This window comes from Toxorhynchites rutilus, chromosome 3 (genome assembly GCF_029784135.1).
Source record: "Toxorhynchites rutilus septentrionalis strain SRP chromosome 3, ASM2978413v1, whole genome shotgun sequence".
Lineage (NCBI taxonomy): Eukaryota > Metazoa > Arthropoda > Insecta > Diptera > Culicidae > Toxorhynchites > Toxorhynchites rutilus.
The window spans coordinates 305827180-305855164 of record NC_073746.1 but is presented as its reverse complement, the minus strand read 5'-3'; the positions used below and the strand labels follow the sequence as shown (position 1 = coordinate 305855164).

At 37.9% G+C, this 27985-nt stretch overlaps 1 protein-coding gene across 1 annotated transcript in view; it reads right to left on the bottom strand.

Moving 5' to 3' along the window:
* Positions 1 to 20541: 20541 nt before the first annotated feature.
* Positions 20542 to 27985, bottom strand: part of LOC129774924 (uncharacterized) — a 67922-nt gene continuing 60478 nt past the window's right edge. Inside the window, exon 3 of the mRNA XM_055779001.1 lies at positions 20542 to 20834. Coding sequence (XP_055634976.1) covers positions 20779 to 20834 — 56 coding nt within the window. The 3' untranslated portion in view covers positions 20542 to 20778. The remainder of the gene's footprint in view (positions 20835 to 27985) is intronic.

Genomic DNA, 27985 nt, shown 5'->3' with positions numbered 1-27985 from the left:
TTTTGGCTTTGAGAGGCTTTATACTTTTCAGTTCATTCGCCTCTAGTGTACATTATGTTAAACAGACAGACATTCAACAGTAAAATTTCCAATTCAATATAATGCTATAATCATTGTTAATGATTAAAAACAGGAAGTGGGTTATATCTATGGTATAACCGCAAGGGTGACGTAGGACTATCGTTGATTTAGAGATCATTTGTATGAAGTTGAATCTGAATTCATTCTGAATGAATGAATATTTGGAGAACTTCGAAAACGAGAGCGTTACGTTGGAGGCACAAGGTTTTATGCATCCAATATTGGATACGGAAATATCCTACTGATGGGGAAGAATAATCTTCAGAAGCTATCCTGTTGATTGCGATTGATTGAAAAACCACAAAACCAAATGTATTTGGTCACAGTGTTACATGGATAGAAAACATTCAATTAAACTCTTTCACATGAATATATTTTGAAAATTCCCAAAGGAACTGGCAGATTATTTTCAGTAACGATTAGATATTTCCACATTTTCCTCGATACTGGAAGCCCACCAGTGGTTAATGCCAACTCGATAACCACCTGTTAATAGCACTTGATTGAAACATATTTGGTCACAGTGTTACATGGATAGAAAACATTCAATTAAACTCTTTCACATGAATATATTTTGAAAATTCCCAGAGGAACTGGCAGATTATTTTCAGTAACGATTAGTTATTTCCACATTTTCCTCGATACTGGAAGCCCACCAGTGGTTAATGCCAACTCGATAACCACCTGTTAATAGCACTTGATTGAAACATATTTGGTCACAGTGTAACATGGATAGAAAACATTCAATTAAACTCTTTCACATGAATATATTTTGAAAATTCCCAAAGGAACTGGCAGATTATTTTCCAGCAATGATTAGATCTTTCCGGAACTTTCTCGATGCTGAATGGCATCCAAACGGAAAGAATTCTGCGCGTGTATGTGTCGATCCTTCGCCGTCCACCTCCTCCAGCACGTTAGGCAACGATGTTGTCTTGTCGATGTCCTCACGAAAAATGAATGTGTCTCACCACCAGAATATCGCTTAAGTATGCTTTTTGTGTGTGATTGAATCGAGAGAAGGTGTGGTTTACGATGGCAATTTGGAAGGCAAACTAGAGGGGAATGAACTCTCTGAGCTCGGAACTTTCGGCGACTGAGCAATAATTGATTGCGGGCGCATACAATATTGGATACGGAAATATCCTACTGATGGGGAAGAATAATCTTCTGAAGCTATCCTGTTAATTGCGATTGATTGAAAAACCACAAAACCAAATGTATTTGGTCACAGTGTTACATGGATAGAAAACATTCAATTAAACTCTTTCACATGAATATATTTTGAAAATTCCCAAAGGAACTGGCAGATTATTTTCAGTAAAGATTAGATATTTCCACATTTTCCTCGATACTGGAAGCCCACCAGTGGTTAATGCCAACTCGATAACCACCTGTTAATAGCACTTGATTGTAACATATTTGGTCACAGTGTTACATGGATAGAAAACATTCAATTAAACTCTTTCACATGAATATATTTTGAAAATTCCCAGAGGAACTGGCAGATTATTTTCAGTAACGATTAGATATTTCCACATTTTCCTCGATACTGGAAGCCCACCAGTGGTTAATGCCAACTCGATAACCACCTGTTAATAGCCGCGCGTGTATGTGTGTGTAGCGATGTCTTCCCAGGGAACCGTTTGTGGCATCACTCTCCTCCTGATAGATTCCCTTCTGGCCTAGGGTGCACAAACAGGCTCTTGGTGACACCGTTCATCCGCGCTTTCATGATAAATAAAGAGCTTCACCGCAACAGCGACAACATGCTCCAATCGCTGTTCAATTAGAACTGAGTGGATTTCCGAGCGCCGCTCGCTTATATACCGATTGGTGATTTCAATAGCCTGTTTTGAAAGCAATTTTAAGACTATTGAAACAAGTTTTTGGATCAAAAAGTAACAAGTATATAACGCGTAGACATTTTATCTTTCGAATGAAGTGTTTATCATACCATTTCGTTCAGTTGTTTAGGAGCTATTAGCGCTCAAAATCTCGGTCTCCGGCGTAACGCTTTCGTTTTCGAAACTTTGATTTTACACCCCGGTATAGAAATGAAAGACGTAGTCCTACGTCAAAACATTATCGGAAATTCACGTGGACAAAAATATACATAAGCATTGCTTCAATCAGTTTAAGGTCATGCTGAAGTCGCGCAAACGTTCTATGAATTTAATTTATAAAAGCAGACTGTAACAGTTGGCCAGAGGCGTCTCGTCCGCCTGTTCAAACTGTTCATAGGACAGGTAGACAATTTCAGAAAAAAAGTATATTATTTCACATTTGTAACATGGATGAGGAATTATCGAAGGTAATTTTTCTTGTGATTTCCATGTTATCCCGAATATCCTTATTACATTTTCTATTTTAGTGGAACCGTGAAGAATATAATCTGGTAATTACATTTTAATACACCCCAATCCGCGCGCAGCACAGCTTTAACGCTACGAAATAAGCAGTAGTAACTACCGGGTTCAAACCATTCATCTGAACCCGCCGCCATCCAAACACAGTCAACTACGTATGAAACGATCACTACTACTAATGCGCAGCCTTGCGTAAAAATGACGTTTTCGGTTCAATATTTCTGCTGAACAAAACCGATGCAAACGATGGAAAATACACACCACCATTACTCAGTGTTTGTTCGTAGTTGTCATCGTTTCCCTTTTGACGTAGGACTACGTCTAACCGGAAGATATAGGGGGTGAAATTGAAATCTAGGCACTGAACAAGTAGGAAAAAATGCAAGATTTGGAACGCTTATAACTCGAGCATTTCTCAATAGATCGCAAAGGTTTTTGCATCAATTGATAGGAAATATATCTACATTTCATTTTTCTTGAGATAAATAATTGAATAATTGTGAAATATCAAGCATTGTCAAAATGCCCTATGTGCCCATTTTTGATTGGTCCATTTTGTGCTCCTCAAATCGTACCGACCAAAACGGGCAACCAGAGCAGCAGCGAAATAGAATGAAGCACGATTGGAAAGGAAAAAGAAAAAAATGAACGAAATATTGGTCGCAGTCTCACACATGCGTAATTCTCGAGCCAGCCAGTCAGCTTAAAAATCCGCGCTCCGCTACCGTAACGATCATTCTTTGTGTGGACACCGACTGGACAACATCGTTGCTGGACGGGCTGGACGGCGAGGGATCGAGTGCCTTTCTCAAGGCAAGAGGGCGGAGGTGGTAGCGCTGGAGTAGAATAGAGTAGAGTTTTCAAAGGGCCTTTCTCAAGGCTAGAGACGAATGAACTGCAAAAGTTTAAAGTCTCTATAATACAATACCTTCCTTCCTTCCGTAACGATCATTCTCATTCAAACTGTTCACCACATCGGTTCGCATCACAACAAATCAACAAACCAACCCAAGCAGCCATGTCTGGACATGGTAAAGGAGGAAAAGTGAAGGGAAAGGCAAAATCCCGCTCGAACCGTGTTGATCTGCAGTTCCCCGCAAGGGTAGCTAGGCCGAGCGCGTTAGTACCAGTGCACCAGTCCACCTAGCCGGCGTTATATAGTTTCGGCCGCCGAAGTGATCGAGTTAGCTGGCAAAGCTGCTCGCGACGATAAGAAAACCCGCATTCGGAACAGAACACATTCGGTTCGGTGGACATCAAGACAACAGGCAGTTGCAGCGAGTGGCGAGTGGCAAACGCAATCGCAAAACGGCATCAGGTAGCAGAAGAAAAAAGTTTGTTCTTTATACAAACTGCTTTGGTGGCAAATCCAGAATAAGGCGGCATCGAGGGCGTTCGAAATGGTTTTTTTCAAAACCACGAGTACTAAGTTTTCTAAATTGGAACCATTCCATAAAACAAGGCGCTTTTCAGGGCCATTAATCCTTCCAAAAAAGAGTTTAGGAAATACAGTTCAATGCTTTCTAAAACATCAAGACAACAGGCAGTTGCAGCGAGTGGCGAGTGGCAAACGCAATCGCAAAACGGCATCAGGTAGCAGAAGAAAAAAGTTTGTTCTTTATACAAACTGCTTTGGTGGCAAATCCAGAATAAGGCGGCATCGAGGGCGTTCGAAATGGTTTTTTTCAAAACCACGAGTACTAAGTTTTCTAAATTGGAACCATTCCATAAAACAAGGCGCTTTTCAGGGCCATTAATCCTTCCAAAAAAGAGTTTAGGAAATACAGTTCAATGCTTTCTAAAACATTATCCAAAATAATAATAAAACACAAATTGATTTTTTCATAATTTGTTTGCCAGGATAAGATGAGTATGTGAATTTGGCAGTTGTTCTGAGCTTATTGATTTTCACCAATTCTTAAATTGCTTCTAGATTGAAAGTACAGTAATTTACACTTATCTCGACATTTAGCTAATTGGACGGACTTGCAATGCGACATATTTAGTTGGAGATTTTTGTAAACATAGAGTTCGGGGTCCAAATTATGACCCCACATTGAAAGTCGACAGTGTACCACTGTCATCGCAAATGTTCAATCACAGGTTAAAATTACCTCCAGTCCGATACTGAATGGTGGTAATGCGACGTGCCATTGAATGTAATTTACTGTAAAATATGTCACAAGCTGGATGGGAAGAAATTTTCCAACTGTGAAAGCTGTGGCGAGTGGCAAATGCAATCGCTAAACAGGAAGGTTTAGCCGAACAAGATGGGTATATCGAGTGATAACAAAACAAAAAACACTTTAGATTGAAGATAATTTTGTGATCCTGAAAAGGACCCTTTTTAGCCTGCATGTGAATCCAACGAGCGAATCGTAATCGTAATGAATGTATTTTTTTGTCATCACTCCCTTTTAACGCTCATTCGTTCGTCTCGTTGGACTCGCCCCTCTGGCTGAGTCTGCCGATTTTGTCTCTATCCTGTGAGCGTGTACTGCTAGAGTATAAAACACGCGGACCCCAAAAAAATATCTTATTTTCTTTCAAACCGTAAACCCGTGTGGTTGTACGGCATCGGCATCGTGGACGTAACAAAGGAGGACAAGTTAAGGGAAAGGTAAAGTCTCACTCGAACCGTGCAGGTCTCCAGTTCCCTGTTGGTCGCATTCACTGATTGCTCCGCAAGGGTAACTAGGCCGAACGAATTGGTGCCGGAGCACCAGTATACCTAACAGCGATTATAGAGTTTCGGCCGTCGGAGTGCTCGAGTTGGCTTGCAAAGCTGCTCACGACAATCAGAAAACCCGCATCAAGAACAGAGCAGCTTCGGTTCGGCGCTCATCAAGGCAACAATTAGTTTCAGTGAGTGGCAAAGTGTTTCTCCGGCACGTCGCATTAAATGTAATTTACTGAACAACATGTCACAAGCTGGATGGGAAGAAATTTTCCAACTGTAAAAGCTGTGGCGAGTGGCAAACGCGATAGCTAAACAGGAAGGTTTAACCGAACAAGATGGGAATATCGAGTGATAACAAAAACACAACACCAAAGGTTCTTTTCAGAACCATCAACATATTCATAAAGAGTAAACAGTAAACTAATCCATTTTTCAGGTAGATAGGTAGGTATTCACGTAGGAGAAGAAAATAAAACAATATATTTAAAATATATATTTAACAAAAGCTGTCCCCTTTGTATAGTCCTACGTCACTTCGGTTATGTCCCCGACATTACCCACCCGTCTTTTTGTTTCTCTTTCTGTTCCTGACGTCATGGAAATTTGAGAGAGTACACAGCACCAAACACTCCGAGCGAGCATGATGCAAATAAAAAAAAAAAACAAATTCATTCATGATTTCTGTGGATGTAGTGGTATTCTTCGTTGATGTGTGGTTTTAATTCGAGCGTTTTTATCGATTGAACCCAGTACATATAGTACGCGTATGTCTCCTTACGTTTTAAAACCTCCACTGCATTGGCTGGACATGTGGATGAAATAGCTGCGTACTTTGGTCTTAATGCTGTCAAAATTGTGGCCCAGAGCTGTGATAGCGCTACTGTAATGTCCAGAGTTAAATCTAGTGTGCAAACATTGGTGAAACAACGGTTATTCACTGGATATATTCACTGTCGCGCACACGTATTGAACTTGGTTTTGCTTCACGGGAGCTCAAAACAGATCATGATTTCGATAGTACGCTCAAAGATGCAATTGATATATCTCGCTAAACTATAAAAGACAGTAACGTCATCAATTGTCGTCGTTTATATGAATCGATTATAGACAAAATTATTGACGATATGACGAAACAGTTCGAGGAACTAGATGAATACAAATTCGTCGCGGGAATTTGAAAATACTTATTTCATACTACTCGAAATTCGATGAAGCGAAGCTTTGTAGTGAGCTTACGGTTCTTTTTAAATTATAGTCATTATTTCGATTATCGTTGGACAAACCTGCATCAAACCTTCTCTGAAGCGGCTGGCCAGAATGATACTGACATTGCTTAAGGTGAAGGTGGAAGCTAGCCATTGTAGTAGTATAGGTAAACCCACGTGTAAAAATGGGGTAATAGTGTTTGTGAGAGAAGAGCAAAGCACACGTAAATAGATCAATCCACTTATCAGACTGTGTGGCGCATCATTGACACGAGTCTTGAATACATTTGATGAAAAAATAACAATTCAATACTAAAGTAGAATGTATGAACGATATGTTCCGATGAACAATTGCAAACATAAATATATATAGAAGGTGCATTTGCATATGAAGTAAAATTCTGATTATACGGGAGCGTAACATGAGCAAATTTATAACACATACGAATTGGGGTTCTTTTGGTATTGTTTTCACATATTCACTTTGGAGAGCCATGACCCCTCTCTTCGTTGGCCGTGGCATTTTGATTGAATGTAATACTTTTCCGTTTACTGCTTTTGAAAGCATAGGCAGCCGTGGCAGTGTTCCGAGCTCTGCAATACACTTTTTTTTACCCAATGTTAAAGTTTCTAAAACATACATTATGGACCCATTAAACGTAAAAAAAAATTGTATTGATATCAACACAATTTTATTCTATTGATTTTCATGACATGAAACGCTATGACTCAGAAATTACATTTCATTGAGTGGTTTCTATAGCAGTTTCGCTGATGTTGTCTGGCATCAGTGTCGAAAAAATAACGATGCTTTCACCAACACAAACAAAACCATTGCCGAAGATTGAAAGATGAAAATTTAACTTTCAGAGCACTTGCTCGAGTTTTCCGACGTTTTTCACTATACAGTGCGACAGCAGATGAAAATTTAATATCTTGTGAGTAATCGATTAGAATTTGGTTGATATTATTTGATAGGAAGTGTGCGAAAATGATCATTTTCTTCACACTGTTTCGCAAAATTATTGATTTTCTGGCGAGGGGTGAGGGAGGGAGATGAAAGAAATGAGCGCCATTGTGGCAGCCATTTGTGGCTAGCTTCCACCTTCACTTTAATACAACGGCATCCGTTGAAAGGACCTTTTTTGTTTTTCGACGGATCAAGAATTATTTGCGGTCGAGATCTGACCAGAAACATTTATTCGGAATTATGATATGACTGTGGAAAAAGATTACCTTCAAGACATAAGGCAGATGTCTTTATTTTATGAGGAAATCATTGAAAAGTTTGCGCTCATAGTTGACCGTAGAATTATTTTGTTATACAGGCAAACCTGTTTTTGTACGGGTGATAGGGACCGCACAGAAAAAATCGTGTTCGCTAAACAATTTGAAAAACAAACTTTTTGTAATGTGGTGAATAGGGACCGCATAAAATTTTTTTTCCCTTTCATAAGCGGCCTACTCACTTGCGCAGATCATTAAATCAACTTTTTCAATAAGCTCCTGTCAATAAGCTCCTAATGACATCTTAAAACAAACAAACAAAACATGATAATGGGAATTGAGTGACACAGTCCCTATGTAGAGCGATAAAATACACATCAAAGGTAAAAAAAATGACCGATTACTTCATTTTTTTCAAATACCGCACAAAAAAAAAATCACATGAAAAACCGCACAAAAACTGGTTTTACTGAACATTCACCATTCAACCGTCTCGAGAGTGTTGAAGCGGTTCCAGGAGCGGTTGGCGATGGACCACGGCAAAGGAGCTGGAAGAAAACCGGGACCGGAGAACAAAAAGACGGAGGGAATGGTGAAGGGGATGATTAAAGCAAATCCCAACGTCTCAAGCCGTGATTTGGCTAAAATGATCGGCATGTCGCAGAGCTACGTCCAGAATGCAAAGAAGAGAGCTGGATTACATACATACAAGGTATAGAACATCCCAAACCGCGATGAGCGGCAACAATCGACGGCTAAAACTCGGGCACGGAAGCTCTACGAGAATATGCTGACAAAATATGGCTGTGTGATGGACGACGAAACGTATATAAAAGCCGATTTTAAGCTAATTCCGGGGTTGGAGTTTTTCACCGGCAAGAGCAAGTTCGATGTGGACGACAAATTTAGGAAGAAGAAAATGTCGAAGTTCGCCTCCAAATATCTCGTTTGGCAGGCCTTCTGCTCTTGCGGACTGAGGAGTGAGCCTTTCGTGACAAAGGGCACAGTAAATGGCGAGATCTTCAAATCTACGTGCCTCGAGAAGCGCCTTTTGCCGTTCTTGCAGCAGCACGACGAAGCTCCGCTATTTTGGCCAGATTTGGCATCATGCCACTATTCTAAAAGTGTCCTGGAGTGGTATGAGGCCAATTCTGTCCATTTTGTTCCAAAGGACATGAACCCGCCAAACTGTCCGGAGCTGCGCCCGGTGGAGCAGTACTGAGCAATAATGAAGCGGGAACTTCGGAAGAGGTCAGATTCAAATATTTAAATTCAAATATTCACACTGAAACATTAACAGTGTACCTCCACTAAGTCACACCTGAAAGTAATCTAAAAGATACTCCAGAAAGTATACTCAAGAGCTTAGATTTCCCATCCCACCTCTCTGGAGCAGGGCGAAAGCTAAATCGCCAAAGTTGTTCAGCCAATGAGTGTCTGTTCGCGCAGCGCTTACTTTCGTGGCCTTGAGTTTGAGGAGGGGAATGAGAAGGCCGTATTCAAGGACGGTTAGTTGAAGCAAGATGCACACAAGGGGATGCTTTGGGGAAATTGTCTTCGGCTGAGCTTGAGCTCTGAATCGCAAGATACCTGCGGTTTTTTTGAGGACTACAATGTTCTTCGACCATTTTACTCAGAACTGTCCGACATCGCGGAACCATTGTGCTTTTTGTTCGCGATCGTGATTTGTAAGCTTTTCTTTATAAAGGGTGTGTCACATCAAATTGCATCACGGAAAAAACGCTGTAGAAATTCGCCCAGTAGACCGATCCTTTTGAAAATTTTAGACAGTAAAATAAAAGCTATTAAATAACTTTTGGCATTTTCTTTTTATTCATACTTCGAGCCCAAGCCCGTATGCTCGCACCTTCCTCTTTACCCCGTCCATAAGGTTCTGTACAACGTCAGGTTGTAGTTTTTTTTTTAACAGAAATCCATTTTCTCTTGAAGTCCGCCTCCGATTTGACAACTTTTGGGTTCTTCCGGAGGGCCTGCTTCATAATCGCCCAATATTTCTCTATTGCGCGAAGCTCCGGCGCGTTGGGCGGGTTCATTTCCTTTGGCACGAAGGTGACCCCGTTGGCTTCGTACCACTCCAACACGTCCTTTGAATAGTGGCATGAAGCGAGATCCGGCCAGAAGATGGTCGGGCCCTCGTGCTGCTTCAATAGTAGTAGTAAGCGCTTCTGTAGGCACTCCTTAAGGTAAACCTGCCCGTTTACCGTGCCGGTCGTCACGAAGGGGGCGCTCCGCTTTCCGCAAGAGCAGATCGCTTGCCACACCATGTACTTTTTGGCAAACTTGGATAGTTTCTGCTTGCGAATCTCCTCCGGAACGCTGAATTTGTCCTCTGCGGAGAAGAACAACAGGCCCGGCAGCTGACGAAAGTCCGCTTTGACGTAGGTTTCGTCGTCCATTACCAGGCAATGCGGCTTCGTCAGCATTTCGGTGTACAGCTTCCGGGCTCACGTATTCCCCACCATGTTTTGCCTTTCGTCGCGGTTAGGAGCCTTCTGAACCTTGTATGTACGCAGTACCCTGTATTGTATAGTTTTGTCCATGTGCACATGTGATGTCCCTTAGATCTAAGCAAAGTTAAATGTACAAATAAATGTAGAAGTTGTAAATCGTAGTCCACACATCAATCAGAAAGGTTGTTGTCATGTCGTTTGTTAAGAATAAAAGTCGTTAGTATAAATGTGATCCTGTGATTGTTCATTTTTATTTTCATAAGGATTTCACGTTATCCGTGTATCGAGTTATTGTCTGGAATTCTTGTTGTCAGCATTTTTGTTTCCCAGATTGCCGTGCCAGTCTGGTGGATTGTTGTTGAACATTGCCTATGATGAGGTAACCCTGTAGAGGTTTTTCGTCGTATTTGGAGTGATTCTCAAGCGTTTGACGTTTTCTCTGGTGTTTCTGCGGGTGTCTTCCATCAGCCTTCACTTGCTGGAATTAGTACAGCTCGATTGTTCCCCGATCCTTATAAAAGGACATAATTTAGGCCTGCGTGGCAACGAACGCGGCGATTGGTCCTCGAAAGAGGTGGCGCTTAAGCCAATCGCTTAAGAGAGGTCGGGTGAGAAAGCTAACTTTTTAGCCTTCTTCGAGCTTGCCGTAGGTTCCGGGTTGTCTACCCGGTCCGCTACAAGACGGAACACAGTAAAAACTATTAAAAGCTTCTTTCCTTTGTTGTTTCTGTAGCAATAAAACAGTTATGTTCAAAGAGTTTTACACGTATATTTATAGATTTATTTTACGGAACTCTTTTCCTTTGTCGATCACCCCGTCACACACACTCTAACTGACTGTCCTTCCTGTCAACACTCCAGGGCCTCACTCAGGGATATTAATATTAATTATTAGATAGGCTCAGCTCCGTATCCAGGGGAAAACCCTACAGTTTAATTTCCCTAATTACATAACTGGCGGTAGCAGAAAGCAAGATATCCTCTTCGGCCGACGAGCCCCCAATTTGTTCGTTTTGACGTAGGATTACGTCTTTCGGAACATATTGGGGTACAAATTCAAAATCGAAAATCGAGTACATCGCGAAAATTGTCCAATTTCAAACGCTTATTGCTCTGTCATTTCATGATGGTTTGATGAAATTTTTGCGTCAATCGATTTCGGCACTCGATAACAATTTTTTATATTGAAGAAAATTATATATGTCATGAAACTAACTATCGAACAATTAAAAAATATCAACCCCTATCCTAACGGGAATACCCAAAAATTCTGATTGGTCGAAATTGACGACACATGCGGCTGTTCCCTAACAGAGACATCAAAACCAAGCTGCCCGGGTGAAATCGGCATTGTAAATATATGCAAGTCGGGGGCATTTTTATATTGCAAGTAAGGTAAGTGACACGATTAATTCTAACGGGTGTTTAATAAAAAATGAGAATTTTTTCAATACCTTTCAGTAACTCAAATAAAGAACGTAAAATTTTCTTTCTCCAAGAAAATTGCTCTTTGGGCTCCCTAGAAACAGTAGGCGTGTTTGGTTTTGCTAGTTTGAATTTAGTCAAAGCAAAGATGGCGTCGAAACAGCACGTGCTCAGCGAACGCATTGTACGGTTCTACGAAACGCATTTCCAGCAAGGAAAAAAGTTCACGGCGGCACATTTTAAGGAAGAAAATGTTCCTGTCAGTACGGTATATCGTATCCTAGGTTCTCTGAACGTAGAGCGGAAGGTGGTCGTCCGGTGACGATAATGACGAAGCAGAGGAAGATATCGTTAAAGAAGCTGTTTGACAACAAGGACGCAACCAGCCTGCGTGACGCCGGTCGGAAATATGGCTGCTCCCACGTATTGATCCATCGGACCCTCAAGATGGAAGGAATCGTCTGCAGGAAGAAGACGAGGTCGCCGGAGTACACGGAGGAGCAGATTGAGACTGTTAAATCACAATGTCGGTGGATGACCAAAAAATACCGCGGGACGTCTTTTTTTTTTCTATTTTATAGTGACTTTCAACACATTTCGGCTGGTTCGTCACTTTTACTTCCATTTTTTGGAAGAATGTCGGGAGTGAGAATTGAACTCGTGATCTCTGCGTGAGAGGTATGGTTGTTACCACTACGCCAGATCGCCTCCTGCGGAACGTCTTTTGTTCTGGACGACGAAAGCTATTTTACGCTGTCCAAAACACATATTCCAGGAAATGATAATTACTACTCCAGCGACAAGTCATCGACACCGCCTGAAGTGAAATACAAGTTCAAGCACATGTTTGAAAAAAAGGTTATGTTGTACATCGCCATTTCCGACCGGGGCATTTCAAAGCCTTGGTTTAAGCCGAACGGTCTGGCAATCAACCAACAAATCTATCAAGAAGAGTGCCTCGATAAAATCCTGCTGCCGTTCCTGAACGAGCATCACGCGAATGAGAAGTACGTCTTCTGGCCGGACAAGGCGTCTTCCCATTACGCCAAGAAGACGCTGGCGTATCTTGAGGAGAAAAAGGTACCGTTCGTGCCGAAAGATCGTAACCCAACAAACTTGCCCCAGTGTCGCCCAATAGAGGATTCCTTTGGCTCACTCAGTATATAAAAACAATTGGAGGGGTAAGGACACGAAGCAACTGACTACAAGAATCCGGAATTGTATCCGGAAAATGAACGTAAGTGCCGTACAACGTTCTTGTGAGAGCATCGCGACAAAGTTGCGTCGAACAGCAGACCACGACCCTTACTCAAACATTCACTGACATTTTTTTGAAGAAAATACATTATGTTATTAATAAAAAATACTGAAATCGATGAAAAAAAAAAATTTTTTTTATATGTGATTGAAAAAATTCTCATTTTTTATTTAACACCCGTTAGCAAATAAAATTTGGTTGCTTCGTGAAATTTGATATCAGTGACCCATCATGTATTGTGAAAAATGTAACACAAGTGTAAGTATAAAATTATATATGGTAGCAGTTGTGTTTAAAATGACTTGATATATGAAACGATTTGTTTTAATTTCCATAAATGAAAACCAATGTGTGTCCCCGCTCGTAAACGTGTCGTTAGGTTTAAGCTGTCTGTGTTGTTGTGTTCATTTTCACCCAGGGAAAGTTTATACGGCGAGAAAAGTTGGAAAAGAAAAAAATTGGAAAGTTTTCCATATGCTCTACATATAGTATTAGGGGCTGTTAATCCGATTGAATTTCGTATTGGGTTGAACAGACTCAGAAAGTAAAAATTATAAAAGAAAATTTCCTTTTCCATTTGAAATATGTTTTCTCTATATTAAAGCAACATGTTTTTCCTGGTGAGAAAAATCGATAATTGTATTCGGTATTGGTAATTATCTTATATTACATTGGTGATTTTTTTTTCTTTATTTCATTCATACATAACACAGGAAGCATCTCGTCTAGGGTCATAGAGGACGGTATTCATCATATCTCATTCCACTTCGACATATTTTATCTGATACGCAACATCCAACGACTGTTGAGCATTCTTCTGTCATCATCATTCGGTAAACACTGGTGAAATGAACAAACAATACCCAACAACGGTGTAATTCTTCAAAAATATCCAAAATCAACAGATAGCCTAACGGAATCCTACGTCAACTATGCGGTCGTGTCTCCGCCAAAGTTAGACAGAAGGAGTAGCACACCACCAATTTTTCCGTTTCCCGGAATCAGCAAAAAAGGTGAACGAAATAATCTTAGCCTAATTTAAATTTGCCAAATTGCTAAAGAAATCTGCACAAGGCGTTCCCTTCATGAGATATTTGGTAAAATTAATGAAAGGTAAACAATTGTATTGATACAAATGATACATGATTATGAGTTTGCCCCTGTATATTTCGCAATTTAAACCTATCATTATTCCTTTAAATTTCAAACGAAATCGTCTTAGAAGATTTCTTGTTAAATCTTGTTAAACATCATAACTAGAAAAAAGAAAAAAAACCGGAATGAATCATTGTCCGCTGATGGAATGATTCATCCACAATTTCCCATATTCATTTCACCATCTTCTCCCATGTGGCCCCGTAATTTTACCTGCATTCGTTGAGTCAGAGAGATAAACGAAGGCAATCCTTTTTGGTTGGCCATGTTCACCTTGCACATTCCCTTTGCGGCCAATTTCAGTAAATGGTGAACGTAATTGAAATATCATTCTATTCAATTTCCTGAAAAATTTCATATCACTTCCAAAACTTGAGTGAGCACCTGAATGAGGGCCAATTTATACAGCCCTTTACGTGATTCCCAGATGGATTTCAGTATAAAAGTATTATGTCGGCCTTCGCATCAGAATGGCAATGGATGTAAACAGGATGAAAAAAATGTAGCCCTCATTCCCTCTTCAAAATGGTTCATATAAAAAATTACACAAATCTCACTCCTGCTAAGGTATTGGCTGAAGGGTAAAATGAAATATATCACCATCTCCGAATTTTAGCACAATGAAACTCGTAATGTTTACGCATTATCTCAGGCCATAAACGGAATGAGAGAAGGAAAACCGACAAAGTATGACTGATTGTGATGAAGCGCAGGAAGGAATGCTCCTTGTGGAAAAGACCCTTATTCCAAGCAACGTTCAATCTGCTGAAATATCATCTGGGATAATGATGCATAACGTTCAAAGTTCCAGCTCAGAACGTTTGATGAAGAATTTGTTGATGGAATTTCTGGCAAACTGAGTGCCACAAGTTATATGAAAATATAAACCGTTGATTGGTTGAAGGATTTTCAAACAAAAATCATTTCAAACTTATTTTCAATGTTAGTGTTCCACCACATTCATCCTTAGCCGCAGAGAAGATAACCAGCGATTGCATCACAAGTGAAACAGAAAAAGTTACAAGCATCAACAACAAACTTTTCTTTTCCCACTCACGACTAATCCATCCATCATTTTGTGCACGACCCCTTCGTTCAAGTGGATACCATTGAACCGCGTAAAAGTTGCAAACTTTTCCTCCGCTACGATGGGTTGGTGTGAAAAAGCCAATATCGCATACAATAAAACGATAAAAAACATCGGCAGTGCTCACATCGTTAGCCATAAATTACGTTACATGACTAAACAATTTGATACTTGAAAGTTTATGCCTCTCAAGAGTTGTCCGTCGGAAATTGCGGACAAACGCCCTATCGTTAATGGCAGTCACGTTTCACTTTGGACAAATTCAACATTCGGCGGAGTGGCACAAAAAATATATTCAGGCCCTCAGGAACTCCATCTCCTGTGAAACATAATTGAATGCCAGCTTCTATTAATATATCAGCCCGTTAGAGTTTTCAATTTTAATAAGACTTTTGTTTGCACTTTTTTTTAAGAGAAAAGAGAGGTGCGGAATGACTATTTCACTAATTAGCGCCTGGCTTTTCGCGCCGCTAAATTTTGTTGAAGAAAAAAAACGAGTGCAAAGTTCGTGCGACCTGTTTGTAGCAAAAACTTGCGGAAGAGAAAAATGACAAAAATCGGAACATTTTTTTGTCATTCGCTCGAGAGAATTATGCGGTATTCGAGCGTAGCGTCAGAAACTTTTCTTAATTCCAGTGGGACTAAAAAATCCTTCCTCAAGGAATGATTAATCTGGCAGTAGAGGGTGCCAAAAGAATGGTAGCCAATGGAACTGTCTAACTGAAAAAGAACTCTAAAATATGAATACCATCCTTAGCGCGAACGGTACGGGTAATTTTGCGAGGAATTTGTGGTTCTTGTCACAGTAGAGCTAACAATGTTGAAAGCTGTTATCTTGGTTTAAAACCCATCCATCACATAAAATACATCAAATGTTCAGAAACGGCCCTGTATGGGTTTTTTTTAACGTGATAACATTTTGTATTTGTTGTATTTATATCGTCTAAATCGTCTTCAACGAGGGATTTCAGCTTGAGCTTGAGTTTGGGTAGACTGTACAATTCTTAGTTGCTCTCCGTGATTGACCTGAACCAACCAAATTACACAAAGAACACACAGAATGACGCTTGGGACTAGCAAATCATTCTCGTTGTGCAATTTTCGGTGATTCGAGCTTTAAATGGTCAATAACGACGCCGGCCACGTCCTTACAGTCACCAGGGGAAGGGAAGGAATGTAAGTATGATATTCGCCGCCCGAAGGCCATAAGGGTCGCCTCTACAGCGTGGTTCCCTAGCGTTTATCATGGAAGGGATAGTTGTTAGTGGGAATGGTTAAGAAAAATCAGGATTCACTGAGGTAAGTGATGTGATTATGTAAATGCGAACAATTAAACTCTGGACAAAACAAAAATATCATGTGTTACAACACGCGGCAGGGATTATCTTTAGGTATCCTGAGAAGGAAAACCTGTAAAATTGATACAATTCCTACAATATATTACATTAATATATGGTAGTATTCATTCCATGTACTTTTCATCGAAATTCAATCACGTTGGCGGAGATTCAATAGTGGGAAACCTGAGAAGGTAACCGAGCAAACTCCTCCAAGGCCAACCGGCGATATGTTCCGTTATTCATCACACCTACTCTAAGCCTGATCACAAACATCACCTCACGGTTAAAACCAGATAAAGTGTATATAACCTTGCATACAAATCATCTCGCCCTCACCGCGAAGCGACGCTCGTAATGCGGCCTCTGTATCACACTCCAATCGCGACGACGGAGAGTTATTTTTGGGAAATCTGAGAAGGTCACCGAAAAAACCTCTCTAGTAACAATCGTCCTGGCGATATATTTTATTATTCACCGCGTGTACGGTTTTTCGCCGATCCTATTGGTTCCAGAGGACCCCTCCCGGTCCCCCCCCCCCTAGGCCTCCCGTAAAAACATCCCTCGCCGCCGCGATTAGTAATCTAATTGCGACGTCGGAGAGCCTTCCGCGGGAAACCCGAGAATGCAACCGAGAGAACATCTCCAAACGATTTCAGAGTATAATCTAGGAATCACACCTTCCGATTTTTTAAGTTTTAAATCGTCTTCTACGAGGGATTTATACAGAAACTAATGAGGATTTTTTTTAAGTAGGACTTCGCCTTCCGTTAATGGCGCCAAATCTAAGAACATGCCACGTTTTCATGAAATAGTTTTAAAATTAATTATTGTATTGTATTTTCACTAGCCCGTAAAAGGATTGAATTGAGGAAAACCGGAGGGACAAATGGCTTTCGGATTAAAGGTTCTTAAAAATAAAAATTGGAGAAAATTAAAATGATTTTCATTCTAGTCTCACTACAGCCAGCAAGCAATTGACAGTTTTCCTTGAGCCTGAGAATGAACTTTGAAAGATGGTTATGATGTATGACAAATTTCTCAGCCTTTGGCACCACCATCCAAGATTGCAGTGAAACTTTGTGAGTGTAAAAACATTGGCGATTTGAGTACCGTTCTGTCTCAAATTCCGAACACTTAGGCTTTGTTGGCCATTAAACAGTGTCTCATTACTCAAAATGGTACATTTTCGCGAAATTAATCAAATTCAGGATACAATAGAGCATTCTTTTTCATTTGACTTCAAAAAAAATTATTTACAAATATATTTTCCTGGTGAAAAACTTAAAATTACATAATTCACATTTGTCTCAAATTCCGAACAGCCAAATAGCATTTGTTTAGAAAATTCATAACTTTTGAACTGCTAGACCGATTCAGATGATCGATATATCAAATTAAAGCGGATAAGCTATTCTTTTGTGGAAAAACGCCTTACTCGCAAGAAAATTGGATTTTGTTTTCATAATTATCGATAGTGTTCGTTTTTTCTAGTTTACATGGTTACGGGAGCAAGAGCGCTATATATTTTTACATTTTTTCTTGAAAGCTGAGGATTTTTTACATAACATATCCAAAAATCAGAGGTGTGTTTTTTATCGTTTTTGAATTATAATTTTTCAAATTTAACATGATTTAGTCTGCGTTCGATATTCCTATGCGACTAGACGAGATCTATGGATTCGAATAGGATTCCATTTTTTAGCAAATTAAATATTTTCTCAAAGAAGACTAGCTCATTGAATTCAATTTAATATATCGTTTATGCAAATCTGTTAGGTAGTTCAAAAGTAATGAAAAAGTTATGAAAAACGTAATTTTTAGTCCATAAATTAACTTATAATTCAAAAAAAAAGAACACATTTTTGATATGTTATGTAAAATATCCTCATCTTTCAAGAAAAAATATTTAAAAAATATAGCGCCCTTGGTTCCAGGACCATGAAAACTATAAAAAACAAATACGTACTATGAAAATAAAATTCAAATTTATCAAATTTGCAGATGAAGTATTTTCTCAAAAAAAGACCAGCAAACTGGTTTAATTTGATATATCGATCATCTGAATGGGTCCAGTAGCTCAAAAGTTATGGTTTTTTTTTGGAAAAAATCACTTTTGGAAAAAAATGAGTTTTTGGACCACTCTAAAATCGGAGAACCATTAAATGGAGTTTTCATGGAATGGCTGTATAATCGAATCAGTATATAATCAAGCTCGACGAGTGGTTTTAGTTGAAAACCTGGCTAAGAAAATCAATTTTACTCTTGTTGGTCTGCACCTGCGACCTGCGTTTTACAAGGAAAGAGCTTGCAAACATTTGACAAATGGTCTTTTTATATTGTTGCTCCAGAATTGGATTGTCCCTGTACCCCAATTTGTCAACTATCGCTGTATTTGCCAGAAAATAGTGTGTTCAAACATTTTCTTTCGGAATTCGATCCATGCGTCGAAACTTGATTCAAATTACGAATACTACATTAACGCTCATTTTGGTAATGATTTCTGCATAAAAGATTTTTCTCAACAATTTACAGTAGATTCGTATAGAGATTCTTACCGGACGAACATATAAACAACAAACAAAATAGTTTTAACTACAAAAATTGAAAAATTCACGATGTTTGTTTTCTACGGTATTTGCTAATGCAAACATTCTATCACTGGTATTCGATAGTCACTTTTTTTGTAAATGTTTAGTATTATAAATTATAGGCAGTATCGATACCTGTAAATGAATTTTAAAATGAAGCCTATAAACCGAAGAATGTTAGGGTTTTCATTATGCAATTATTTATAACATTAGTTTAGTAAATTTATATTTAAAATGAAGTGTTCGGAATTTGAATCATGCATAGAAACTTGATTCAAATTCCGAACAGAACTACTAATACTAATTTTAATGAATATTTCTGTACAAAATATCTTTTTCTTTTCTTCTTTTTATTATAGCCTCTTACCTTTTCTAGCACTTAATATGACAACAGCAAACAAATTAGTTGAAAAAACTACAAAAACAGAAAAATTAACGATGTTTATCTTTTACGAAATTTGCTAACGCAACATTTTATCATTGGTTTTGATTTGTCACTTTTTTTGCAAATGCTTAATATTATAAATTATAGGCTGTATCGATACCTGTAAATGACGTGAAAATGTAGCTTCTAACCCAAAGAATGTCAAGGCCCTCATTATTCAACTATTTATAAAATTAAAGTTCTATAAATTAACATTTAAAACGAAGTGTTTCGAATTTAAATCGTGCAAAGAAACTTGATTCAAATTCCGAACACTACTTCAACACTAATTTTAATGAATATTTCTGCATAAAATATCATTTTTTTCATCCATTTATTGTAGATTCTCACCTTTTCTTTGCTAGAAACATGAAAAAAAAAAAACATTAACATGAAAAAAAGCTGTTGCGGCACACGTCACGTTATTATGCATTGTATCTATATATTGCGGCACACGCCACATCAGTATCATTCTATACAACAATTATAAGCATTGTATGTACCCAAAACCCAATCCATTTAAAACAAAAGGATTAGCGTAGGTCATTCCCATCTAATCTCTATCGTATTGTCTCGAAGGATAGGATATAGAAGCAAATCCAGAAAATCTGCCCTATATAAAGCGATGAGATATCCAGCACGCTCTCTTACTCTGCTTCAAGTTAGATAGCGTACAACATCATCGAAAGTGTCTCATCTGCGTTGTGATATTAGAAATAAAATTATTATATCGGAATTAAGATTCGTTGAAATAAACCCGGACTTAGAAATTACTCATACAAAAGCAAACAAAAAATTGAAAGAACTACAAAAACTGAAAAAATAACGATGCTTGTTTTTTACTCAATTTGCTAACGCATCATTTTATCTTTGTTACTTGTTTCTACTGTTACTTTTTTTGCAAATGCTTAATATTTTAAATAATAGGCTATATCAATACCTGTAAATGATGTTAAAATGTAGCTTATTATTTAAATTTTAAATCTTTAAAGTGTAGTAAATTTACATTTAAAAATGAAGTGTTCGGAATTTGAGACTGTTCGGAATATGAGACAAAACGGTAACTTTGCGTACTTTACAACTTCAAAACATATCTAAGCAACTTTTTGAAAAGGAAAAAAATATATGACCTGTTGCATGTAAAACTCCTTCATTCGGATTCCCCTCCACAACTAAACACGTAAAACTGCATTCGGAAATAAAAGCTGCTAAAAATTGGTTTTTCTTATATTTTTTGTATTCAAATCAGCAGGTTCTTTTTTGTCATCGATTGTTGCGAAACTTTATTCCATCACAGTTCATCAGACTGAGAAATAGAAACAAATCATAACAGATCATGTCGAGCGAATACAGTGCTGTTTTGTCAACCAATTCCTGATCCAGCCCTAGGATGTGGGTTGTCGCTGGTGCCATTTCCACGAATTGTTTTCTTGTATAATGGAGTGTTTCCATTGAATAGCGCATGGTTTCATATGATACTTCGATTGTCCGTTCGGTCGCGAGTTTCCGGCTCATGATGTACTTCTGCAAGGAAACAAGAAAAGGAACACTGAACAGAATCTCCACAATTATTCGAACTTTGTGATTTTTTTTTTGAGTCTGTAGTTTTGTTCGTTGCTGATAAATGAAATATAGAGATCATATGGACTTTTCTTTAAATAATTTTCATTAAGAGCTTCAATTGAATATTTAAAGAATTTTGTCATTTATCCATGATTCAAACACTTTATATTACAATTATTTGTTTTTATATAGGTGTGGCAGATTATGAAATGTGTTCGAAATAATTCTCATTATTCCATACATTTGTTCTGTACTTTTTTAACCAAGCTTACCCAGGCAAAAAATAACAAGAAGCCGTGCAATAGAATATGCATTTTCTGCAGAAAATTGTCAGTTAATTCTTTGTTGCCGTAGAAAAGAAACGCCAGATTCCTATGTAGTTTTGTAGCTCTAGTAATCAGCGTATTATTATTGTCGTTTTGTTTCGCAATGGCTTGTATATTTTGAACATGTCGTCAAAAACAACAGCAACTTTTTGCATGTGCTATACTCTGTAGGCAATTCTATCAAAAAAATACTTTCTATACTAAACTGTACCCCCTATTCTATACAAGAAATTAAAAAAAAAATATTTTTTTCATATTTCTTAAGTTTAGATATCGGAATTATCGAAATTTTTAATATTCACCGAGTTAAAGTCATTTTAATGACGCGGTATCTAATCATCTAGTACGTCCTTAATTTAAAACTTTGAACCTGTTTTTTTGGAACGACTTTTTCAAAACTGGCGTAAACGATATCTAAAGTTCTAATGAAATTTTTTTTTCAAATTTCGTATGAATATTTTTTATACATCTCTCTATCACCAACAAAAATACACAGTGCATTGAAAAGCAAATGAAAACACATTTACCCAGTCACAGAATAACTTCCCCTATGTCTTCAAATGACTTCTGGCATATCGCAATCGTACTGCTCAACTAACCATCCGTTCGTTTTTTTTAAATTTTGTATCCCTTGTGTTTATTTATTTAGGTTCATTAGCCTTTTAGCTGTAACAGAGCCGGATTTTAATCGTGTACATGTCATATGTCTATAAATCTATCTATAAAAAGCACATTACACAGTTGCCATATTAGGCGTAAGAGTATTCCTTCTGTTCTTAGACCGGTTAGACCGGACAGCGGAAACAGTTGATATGATCTGGGATTGAGTGATCTTATTAAAAAGATCGATCTTGTCGAATCGATTTCCCAAACGGCATAGGGATCGATCCACTGATAAAATCGGTACCAAAGAATCAATCTTTGAAAAATTAAAAGCTATTTTTCGATTTATCTGCTTATTCTCTATGAAAGACGTTTTTTTTAAACAGGGAATACAAATTTCATACTTCTATTCAAACATCACAAGCATTTTGTTTTGTTCCTCAGCATGATGGACATAATGCATTCATCATGTCCCGCCTGACAGTCGTTTTATTAAATGAATTAATTGAAAAAGCATTATTAGATTCAACAATTGCTATTCAACAACAGCCCAAAACGATACCGCCCGGAACTCAGCTTACACTGATCCGATGAAAACCAATCGTTCCATTCATCTGCCATTTAGTGGAGGCCGATGGTGCCAGTTCTAAGAAAAAAAATTATAGAAGGTTGTGTCCAAGATACGACCGCATTGTTGACATAGAACTACACTGTTATTTTATATAAGTCGCTCGTTTATACCTTCGGATATTATTGTATAATGCTGTGAAATTTTAGAAACAACTGCATAGTTGAATAATCTCTGAAATAGTTTTTTCATTGTAGAATCAGTTGACGATAATTGATTGATGATTCATCCTTTCTCTCGCAGAACAATACACTAGCTGATCTTATGTCGCAATTTATTTCATGTCAACGCATTGAAAATTTGCCTCGAACGCTATTCCGGTAGCTTTCTTCGCAATTGACATAGACTCGGCTACAGTCGATTGTATACATGTTGCACCAGCACCATTTTTCCACATCTCAGAACTACATCAATATATTTTTGGCACCGCATGGAAAGAACTACAATGACAACAATTGCAATTATCAAATATCATGCTACATGTGATTTAGTATTGCCTCAGTGGAATCGCACCTCTAGGCATCGTTCGTATAACGTAAACCATGCGCCAAACAAGCGTTCGCCATAGCATGCATACAAAGCCATACATTGGTGGCTTGAAACTACTAGAAATATAAACACTTCTCATCATTTTGCTCTATTCTCTAAAGAAACGCTTCTGTTAATATTACTGGCCTCGAAAAAAGTTGCATTACTTTCTCATGCTCGAGATAAGCACAGCTGTCAGCCTTAGTGGAGGAAGTTTTGCTACTGGCAAACGAAACCTAATCACATACAAAATTTCAGAACGACATTTACATTCTTCTTGGTGACTAAACAAGCAATATAAACTCTTTTTTTAATATCAACAACCTCGAAAACAGTAGTAATTCATTATGATCAAGATTAGTGCAAATGCAATCCTAGTTGAAGACAGTTTTGCGACTGGCACGCGAACCCGAATAAATTATAACATTCCAGTACGACATCCAAGATACCGGGTATTCCCCAAATAATTTTTTGGCGCACAACCTTAACGTCTGCTTCGCCATAACGTCAGTTTAATGCATTGATGCAATGTCAAAGGCACCAACGAAGCCCTGCTTGGAAAAAAAAAATAGAATTATGCCACACAGTTTGTACTCTGCTGTAACACCCATCGATGCGAATTCGCTGATGAGTTTGTCAAGAGCGAAAGCCTTCACCACCAGCGAAGGAGCTTGATTTTGGTTGCTGCCTGGATAACGGCGTTTACATTTTCGACCGACGCGCCGATGTCGCCTACTTCGCTGTTGTTCGATGCGGTGTCACACTCGCGAAGCTTCGGTTCAGTGCGAGCGCTTTTCACTGCACCAACATCGCGTGCATCATTAGATGATGCTTGCCTCGAAATTTTATTGCTCCTGGCTATGCGTTCGTTTTTTGCAGGGCTCGAGCATGCCTTCCTCTTCTTTTTGTTCATCACACACTACGCGAAGCGTTCAAATTATGACGCGGGAAGGAAAACACACGATTCGAATAACGAATAACGAACAGAAAAACCAAACGACGATATCCAAGTTGGATTACCACTGGTGGGGTCCAACCATAGATCGAAGCGCAGCGAAAGCAAAGTGATCTAGATTGCTCAACAGTCCGATGCCGAATAAAAGTTTGCCTCAGCGAGATCCACTGTTTATACTCTAGGCAAGTGTTCCCCTATTATTCTTCTTCTTTTCCTTTATTCACGGAGACTTTAAATCCTACGATTTCCCCTTCGTTGCTCGTTATTGACAGCTCTGTTCGGGAAAGCACACAAATGGACAGAACAAATGTATGGGAAAATGGAAACGCTCAAAGTTTTCATGAATTTTAACCATTTACAAACCAGGGGATTCGAATGTATAGCATATTAAACAAATCTTACGGAATTTTCGATTCGTTTAGTATGTAAATCGCCAAAATCCGTTCGCGGCAAAAATAGTTATTAACGTTAACTTTATTTCATAAAAACGTGACCTGTTTTCTGATTTGGCACCCTTAATGAAAGACGTAGTTCTACGTCAAAACAACCTTTCGCCTGGATTTGATGTCAACATCAGGTTCAGTGATCCTAAGCGCAACTGGTACATTCCCTCAGTAGCTGCCGCTAGTTCTGTCTCTGTCAGCATTTGTACAGAAATAAATCGTAGAAGAAGCGATTTAAATATTGACATTATGTTTCAAAAACATATTATTAGGCCTTTGGTGAGATAAAAAATCGATGTATACTGAAAAACAAATCTACAAAAAGTTTTTATAAGATCGAAAAGATCGAAAGCTAAAAAATCGATTTTCGCGAGTACAAAAGATCGATCTAAAAAATCGAAAAATCGGAATGGATCGCCCATCGTGATTCCAGGCATTTCACAAATCAACACGAAAGCATTTTGATTTCAAATTTTTGATTCAGCAGAAACTTTGCCAACTTGTTCAGCACTAGGTTCGATGCCATTTTACGGTATTAGTTTTTTCATACGATCACGACTAATTTTTGAAAAAGTGCTTATGCAAAAATTGTTTTATTTCAGAAAATAAAATACAATGCCAAAACGGGTTATTTGATCGGAATGGAGTCTTAAGTAAAGTAAATTGAAATTGAAATTGTGTAAAATTAAAATATTTTTTTGCGGTGTAGTTAAAATAAATTGATATTTTGTATGAAAATATAAATAATTCCCTACATTTCATCTTTTGGCGAGAATATTGTATGTATTATAGTTTTTGTAATTCTTTTTATGGGTTAGATTTTTTTATATAAAAAACGTGCAAATTTAAAATGTCATAAACATTATTTTAAACCAGTTGTTGGAGACAATTGTCTTTATTTATTGGCTTTATTGTGCCAAAAAATTAGTTTTTTTTAAATGTAGTTTGAAATTGATTTTTCTCAAAAAATTCCTTCTATCAAAATTCTCAAACAAATATATGAATAGTTCTTACTTGTTCCAGCAAGCCATTTACATATCGGAAGATGGACACTTTTACAGGGAAATTTTTTCTAACTACAATTTTTCCATGTTTCCTTTGAAAAAAGTACAAATAATTCGAGTTTTGTTTAAATCAAGATAACGATATAGTGTACTTGACAAAGTATTGATTCTTATTAAAATATCAACTATTGTCAATGACGTCAACTTTGTATCTTTTATAGTTTCTGGGAATATATGGCATTTTTGTATGGAGAATCCTGAAAAAAATAATGTTTTACTCGTGAAAATTTGTGTGTGTAAATTTTCGCATTTGGAACGCTGTAAATGTAAAAACTGTTCATATATTTTTTTTAGAATTAAAAAAAACATTTTTGAGAAAATTAATTGAAATTTCTAAATTTTTTATTCGTTGAGATTTAAAATATATATTTTTAATTTTTTATGAAAATTTTCCATTGCATTCATTGACGGTATTAAAGTTTTTGAGTTGGATATTTTTGTAAAAAAAACCTTCAAGTTTCAAAATGCCATAAAAGACGAACCAGCCCAGGAGGCAAAAAGTCTTTCTAAAGAAGAATAGAAAAATGCAATCAAAAATTCAATATTCATTTGCTCAGAAACAAATGAAAAACCAGACATTACGAAGGCGTTATGTGCCTTATTGTGTCAAAAATTAAGAGTTTTAAAAAATGTAATTTTGAGATATTCTATTTTGAAACTTTATTCTCATTTTTTTTTCAAATAACCCCTTTTCGGTGTCATAGTTTATTTTCAGGAATGATACCACTTTTGCATGAGCCCTTTTCAAACATTAGTCGTGATCGTGTTTGAAAAACTAATATCGTAAAATGGCATCGTATCTAGTGCCGAACAAGTTGGCAAAGTTGCAGCTAAATCCAAAATATTAAATTGAAAAATTCTTCGAAAATTCGTGTTGATTGATGGAATGCCTAATGTAGGTTTTGCGTCGGACATGTGGTTTCCTCGTGTCGTTTCCTGTTGCATGTTAATTAGTGGATCTGAAAAGTCCCTGATTGAGTAAAGTAACAGTACGAGAGACAGCTTCATTTACACACCCACTGGGATGGTTTGTTTGTTTGTTTGAGGTGGCCTAATTTCAACCGAAGATCAAATTTGGGTGGTAAGCACAATCATCGTTTTGTCGAACGATCAATGAACTCATGTTAGGATTGTTTTGGGGAATTAATTTTATTCATCGAATGCAAATCCCAACAAAATTTCCGGCGGGTGATATTCTTCAAATGATTGCTCTGAAAGTGTTGAGTGATTTCATCTGTTGAGCTTCAAGATTTGAGCATCACATCACTTATGAAAATTACCAGAATTGAATTATTTTGTTTGTATTTTGTGGGTTTTCTTTCATACTTGATACATAAACTTAAGAGGAAAAAAAACAAATGATCAAATGGATATTTCTAGCAGGAATTCAAGAAATGTTCCGATGGTATCGACATATTCCAAAGTAACCGTAATCATGGCTTCTTGTTGGTGATCTATTAATTTCATTCGTTCTTAATCTGTAGGAAGGTAATTCATTTGAAAAGTTCGTCAAGCCCACTACAAGCCCACATAAAACTTTATTGGCGAGGGAAATGTCCTATAACATATGATTATTTCTTTTCTGACATCGTTTGCGGTGAGAATGTCTCAACAATACGATATGTCTGAACAATGAATTTCGATTTATTCGTAGGATTTGATTCAAAGTACACAAAAAACACCATCCGCCTCCATCATTCGATGTTGCTGCGGAAACATGGTTCTCTGTGTATCTAGAACGCACTTTGCGATTTTGTTCTCATATTTAGATATGATAGCCGCAAAAAAAAGATATCCTTCATTCGGCCCGAGAATGGAGAAAGTAGGTGGTCGAGCATCGAAACACAATTTTGCACCTGAGTGGATTTTGCAGTGGGCTGCACCATCCTTTGGGTGAGAAATCGTTTCTCGGACGGACGAATTCACTTGCATGAATGGAATCGTGTTTCTATTTACTGGTCCCTTTCAATGGAATCCACCCCGGGGTCGATGATAGGGTCCGTGTTTTCGTACATCGTCTCGTTTTAGTGTTTTTTTTCATTTTCCAAACTGCACAAAGGATAGAAAAATGGAATTGAAGAGATGAATGTGCCTTCCATTCATCTATGGGAAGTAAAGTAGAACCGATTTACGACCGAGAGCGATTGGATGCTTTATCGAGTGGTTTTGGTGGTGCTGTGCTGCGCAAATTTGGAATTGTCAAAAGCAAATAGGGTTCCAATCAGTTCGCTCGCCGCATAACCATGCAACGTACTTAAGAAGAATTATAGGTTTCCAAGCAAATCGAAATTGTACTAAATTGTATTCTCTGGAATGCCCCAATGGCTATATTTTTTTCCAATCGAACTTGGAATGATAAATCTGTATGACATCGTAAGACAAAGGAATGAGGGTTGGACTGTTCAATTGTTTGACGACAGTGAGTGATGTTCCAAAATAATTCGATCCATTGCTCCGAAAAGGATCATAACAGAAATAAAACATTTTTTATTGAACACATACTATAGCAGATGCCAGTTCAAAATTTGTCCATATAATACTTGCTTCAAGTATTCATTTGCTGAA